This window comes from Amphiprion ocellaris, chromosome 20 (assembly GCF_022539595.1).
Source record: "Amphiprion ocellaris isolate individual 3 ecotype Okinawa chromosome 20, ASM2253959v1, whole genome shotgun sequence".
Lineage (NCBI taxonomy): Eukaryota > Metazoa > Chordata > Actinopteri > Pomacentridae > Amphiprion > Amphiprion ocellaris.
Genome location: NC_072785.1, coordinates 17,111,584 through 17,117,716, shown reverse-complemented (window position 1 = coordinate 17,117,716; position 6,133 = coordinate 17,111,584). Strand labels below are relative to the sequence as shown.

Sequence of the window (6,133 nt, the reverse complement as noted above, 5' to 3'; positions counted from 1 at the left end):
CGAATCACGTGTAGAGCAACCGTTTATCGTCATGTCTCTGCTGTAGCAGGGCGCCGTGCTAGGTTTTATTATTTGCCTCCAGTTGTCGCTGCACTTTGTTTTGACAGCTGCTTGTTTTCTTTTCTCGTACATTTTTACCGAAGAATGAGTGAAAACGATGACATCGAAGTCGACAGCGATGTATGTGCTCTAGTTTCCTCTAGAAGTAGCTAGCCTGTTTGTTAGCCAGCCAGCAACTTTAACATTCCTGTCAACCTACGCTATCTGATTGTGCTAGCTAGTCAGCTAGCTAGCTAGCTAGCTGTGTTTCTCGGCCAGCACTAGATTTGGATAGAAATGGGGACGCAGAGGGTTAGAAGAAGACTTTTTTTGGACTTCTAGGTTGCTGGTTTATAAATAAAAGTTTAGCTCTCGGGCCTGGTGAATAAGTCGAGTTGGTTTAGCTGCGTAAAACTGGACGACATTGATTATAACTGTGAGACAGCTCAGCACAAGACAATTTGTTTACTAAATGTACAGTGCTACTCCTGGTCATGCATTCACTTAGAGCCAATAATTCAATAAAATGCTCTTGTTGCAGTTGGAGCTGCAGACATTGAAAAATCGATGCGACAATCATAAACAGGAGTTAAGCTGTTGCTGTAAGCAAGGTCAGCTCATCTGAGGTGAACGGCGAGGTGGTAGAGCAGGTTGTTCCTTATTCAGTAAACTGGGTTACACGCGTACAATATGATTTTCTTGATTATATTCAGCATAGTTTTATTATAAATACAGTGTCTGTTTACTTTATGTATGTAAAGGGTAATCCCTTCACGTTAGTCCAGCTATATTTAGCAGACTTGATGGGTAGCTAGCACGTTAAAATGCCCTACCTCCTCCATATTTGTTTATATCTCTAATTTGAATCGTATTTAAATCCTTCGTGCACATAGTTAATGCAGCAAACCAGGCATAAATTAGCCAGTGTTTTCCTCACGTACACATCGTATCCTTCGTATTCCCACACCTCCCTCCAATAGCTTGGCACTGCAGTTCCCTGGAACACAAATAAACCTGCAGAGAGGAGTGTTTTCGTGCTGCTGTATCGCCAGGCTCTTCCGTATTTTCCTGCACCTCTCTCTGGATGTTTTTAATAATGTTTTCCTACAACGAGAATCCAGTGCTGTAGGAGTTTTCACTGCATTAAAAAAAATACTGTGCAAATGAAATAACGACCTTACAGTGCACGCTAATTTAAATTCCCCATACTGTGAAAATCAGCTGCATTTCCCCCATTAAGTATACCATGGTGTTTTTATTGAGTATGCACCTGAAGTCATGTCAGATCCTCGGTATGGGAACATATTTCTCAGAACTATGGCTTCCCCTCCCCCCGTTCTATTAAGCTGGGCTCTCCAGATTTAGATCCTCATAGCCTCAGTATACATGCACTGTTAGGCCTGATGAAGCCCTGGTTGGTGAATGCATCCAGGGCTCCAGCATCATTTTTAGTAATTCTAGTTAAAACCCTCTCTGAAAGGAAGGCCGAGATACTAAATCCATATCTCCTTCCAGGAAAACATATGGTAATATCTCAAATAAAAAACATTTCTATCATTTGCCACGCAATACGTCATATACTAAATTTAATGTTTGACCTCAAGGTTTTTCCTGGATGGTGATTACTCAGGACATTAAGCATGACTGAACTCTAGAAAGTAAAGTCACTGGCTAAAATGTCATTTTGGGGAGGGTTGCCAAAATTCCTCTATGTTTTGTAAGTCTATGGAGCTATCTAATTGTTCTAATGAGGTCATGATAACTGTAAACATCATAAGAAATGTATTCAGGTTTACTTAAGTTTATTGGCTTCATAATAGAGATTGGACTGTGCAAAGTTGTATCTGAAATGTTTGAGCCATACTGAACAAATCTGTCTGTCTATAGTCAAGAATTTAAGGAAAACCTGTCTGTCTGCAGGTTCTAACCACAGTGACCACCAATTTTATAATTTATTGTGTTTTTTTCTTAATATTTAACAGTGCATTTATCAGCATCTTGTTTTGAGGCAGGAAAGGTATTGTTAGTTGTCTAAAATGTAACTTGGACAGCATCCTGTCTCAACCTACCTTCATAGATTTGCTCCCTTGAAGCAGCTTCTGGTCTGAGACTGAGCTAACTTACTTGTGTAAAGCTACAGCAGATGCTAAAGAATTTGACTTTAAATGTCTCTCCGCATCACACAGCATATTTTGGATAGTTTGTAGTTTACTATTGTGATTTTTTTTGTGGCCATATAGTGTCCAAACAAGCTGGACAGGCACCTGTGTTATTTTTCTGCAGAAGCTGCACGGCACAAAATGAGACTTTTTGGCGTCTCTTTGTTCAGCTCAGTTGTTATAAAAGAGCAAAGAGATGGCAGACATTAGAGTTGAACCTTAGCTCCTGTCAAGGACAGTTGTTGAGACTGTCAGAATATGCTGAGCCAACCCTTTAAGCAAATGAAAGCAAACAGATCACATTCTTGTAAACATACTTACACCACAGGTTCCTGCTGTGTTATGTCAGTAAAATGGGATAATCTCATGGTCGCACCATGACCTTTTAAAGCTGCAGTGTTGTTTATTGCAGCCTTAAATCACTGACTTTTTCTTTTGTTTAAAGAATCACATGAAACTCAGCTCATTTTCTTACATTATGGATTTTATCTTGTGCATTTTTTGTTCATTTTTGACCCTTTGTTGTATGAAACTTCAGACCAGTACAAACTTTGCTTGTCGCTTTGCAGGCGGACAAGCGAGCACATCACAACGCGCTGGAGCGCAAACGCAGGGACCACATTAAAGACAGCTTTCACAGTTTACGAGATTCTGTGCCTGCATTACAAGGGGAAAAGGTGAGAAGCAAGCAAAATAATGAACATGTTTTGTGTTTTGGTTCCTTAAGCCTGCTTGCAAAGAATATACAAGGTCTGAAGTTTAGATACAGGGCTGTCACCTTGGCTACGTGTCTCGGGGCTCAGCAGCCTTTTTCCAAATAAAAGTGCCAACTCAAAGTTCCTGCTGTTGTGTCACCTCATCATATTCCATATAAAATAAACAGTGACTTTTATACGATTACTAAAATAAGGCCTTGAGTGCATTACTTTTGCTTGTAGTAGAGTTTGTCTACAATGTTGTTTGGCTACTTTTGCATAAGGATCTGAGCAGTGCTTTCAATACTTTAAAAAGCTGAAAGCAAACAGATGCTCAGTATGAACCCACAGATCCTTATCTACTCAAAGGAACCCTCTTGACTCGAGGTCTCTGGTGCACACACAGTGCACATTTATATTTGTATGCTGAACACAGTCAGCAAATGCTGCATATAGTCCAGGAGACGGCTTCATTCTTCTGGTAGGTGAAAAGGCAGGCTTTCCATCTTGCAGTGTTGTTGCTGCTATATCACACTAAGTCACCCTGTAATTTAGACCTATTTTATATCATCAGCTACATTTCTAGGCTTCATATTTTTCAATCACAGAGATTCCAGTTGAAGCTTTCAAAGCCAGTAATGTCTATAGTAGGCAAGTTTCTTATATGTTGGTTATTCCATCTCAAATCACCAGATTTTTAGAGCAGTTTCTACACGTTTACTCACATTTAAATTTTCGGCTCCACCTTGTGACATTAGACTTAAAGGCTGAGGTTATTCTCAATGGATAAGCAAGAGAATCCGTTTTTATCCGATCAAACAGTTTCCACAGTGATGGTGAAAAGTTTCAAGAAAATCAGATGGTGGTTGAGCAGAAGGCCTCTGATGGTTTGAGATAGAATGACCTATGTCTGGACAAGATTTGTAAAGATAGCTAGTATATTATACAAGTGATGTATGTGTCCAACATGTTCACGACAGTGTGACTTTTATGATACAAGAGATGATTGCTTTGTCCTATAGTGGTAGGCCTAGTCATCTAGGCACTGAGTAGACAGCTCTATGAACTCTTCAGCTTACCCACCTAAATGATGAGTTAATTCTTATAATTGGTTTAAAAAAAAAAAAAAAAAAAAAAGCGAAACAGGCAGTGGTGTGACTTAGTATGCAGGTGTCACAGTGCTTCAACATACAAGGAAAAAATTTTTTTTGCTCGTGCCAGAAGCTATTGTGCAATATTCCATTGTTGGTATGGTTGTCCAAAGTGACTGAACTCTAGAATAGTACTTGTTAACCTTATTTTATAGTCCACACTCAGTCTAATTAGAGCATGCATGTGTAACACTGTGATCTGTGTCATTGTCTCCGTACACTTGATTAGACGAGAGAATAACATGTTCTGCCTGAACAAAGAAACATTGCCGCTTTGCCCCATGGCTCTGTGAAGTTTGTTGCTGACAGAATTCTGTTAAACAGGCTTCCCGAGCACAGATTCTTGACAAAGCCACGGAGTACATCCAGTACATGAGGCGAAAAAACCATACCCACCAGCAAGACATCGATGATTTAAAGAAGCAGAACGCACTGCTGGAGCAGCAGGGTAAGTAGAGGAAGATGCTGTCTTTTTTTCTTTTTTAAGTTAATTTTTTTTGGCCTTTTTTGGCTTTGTTAACAGGACAGTAGTGAGAGTAAGACAGGAAAATGGGGAGAAGAACGGGGAAATGACCTGCAGCAAAGGGCCAGGGGTTAGAATCGAACCCATTGCCGCTGTGTCGGGGACTATAGCCCCTGTTTAAGAGTCACCTGCTCAACCTGTTGAGCTACCGGAGCGCCCAGATGCTGTCTTTTAGGTACGATGTGCCGTATAATGCCACTGTGTTTTACATCTGGATCGTCTTTCTTTGCAGTTCGTTCACTGGAGAAGGCCAAGGGGAACACTCAGCTCCAGACAAACTACTCTTCTGACAGCAGCTTGTACACAAACCGCAAAGGGAGCGCTGTGTCCGCCTTCGACGGCGGGTCCGACTCCAGCTCTGAATCAGAGCCGGACGAGCCGCCCAACAGAAAGAAGCTGCGTGTGGAGCCCAGCTAGACTCAGGCGGCTTCCAGCTTTTGAGACAGACTCTTTTTACCCACCAGCCCCAGCTCCTCTTACCTGTCTGCACTGAGTCCTGCCTTCTTACGCCAGTCCAGGAGACACGGTGGTGACTGTGTGAGAGAGGTGCTGTTATGTATAAAACGCTTCTACCTTCCTTTATCCTCCTGGCAAGCATCCCGTCACTCCTTTTGTGGCCCAGCAACAACTTTTAAGATCCCCAAAGTGAGGCAGCTCTGCAGTTTTGAAGAACTTGATGCTTTTAAAACCTCATGGTATCCATTCGTAATCAAATGTGGAAATGACAAGGTATGAGGCTTTAGTAAAGCTACAAAAAATAACTTTTTCTTTGTTTTGGTTGTTTTGAACAACCTCTGCAATCTGTTAGAGTTGTGAAACTTTCCCGCCTTTGACAAATGCTAATTAGGGATAGTTTACCTTTTTAATATTCATATTTTTCCAGAAAAAGAATGTGAAGTTGCTTTTGAAAAAACTGTCTGTTATGCAAGATGCAACCCTCCTTATTCAGTGTAGGTGGCTGAAGTTTTTGTCTTTGAGATGTTTGTGTAATCAAATGAATCCCTCTATTTATAGTGTTGCACCAAAATTAATTTCTTACCCTTATATATATATATTCTTATGTCTGATCTCCATTACGTTTGGCTTGAGATTTTCCAGAGAACATGGGAGGATGAACGAGTTGACCTGCTGTTTTGGTGGATTTTCACAGGTTCAACAGTCCTCTATTTTTATTATTATTAAATAAAATGTGGGTATACAAAAAAAAATCCCCTAATGGATACTGAATGTTACACAATGCAGTTAAAGGGCAGTGATCTTTATTTTTGTTAATGGAAGTCCATTTCAGTGTGTAGTATATAACACTGTATACTCTTAAATGGTGTCAGTTCTGCAAAGAAAAAGCCTTCCCTTGAAATACTTGCCTGTACTGGGAACGTTTATCTTTCTTTTGTTCTTTTTTCCTTTTTGCAGAGGTAAATTAGTGTGTACGTAATCGATATTTGTTTGTTCCATTCCATGGAAATTACAGGTATGTTGTACATACTGCCAACGGTTGTCTTGCAAGTTAAGGCGTACCTTTATTATGAGACTATAAATAAAACTATTTTATCCTTTTTGGATGTA

General features: G+C 40.3%; 1 protein-coding gene across 1 annotated transcript; it reads left to right on the top strand.

Moving 5' to 3' along the window:
* Positions 1-6,133, top strand: LOC111588183 (protein max-like). The gene is made up of 4 exons (XM_023298404.3): positions 1-180; positions 2,768-2,875; positions 4,369-4,492; positions 4,800-6,133. Exons 1-4 carry the CDS (start codon positions 145-147, stop codon positions 4,982-4,984), a joined length of 453 nt encoding a protein of 150 aa, XP_023154172.3. The 5' UTR covers positions 1-144; the 3' UTR covers positions 4,985-6,133.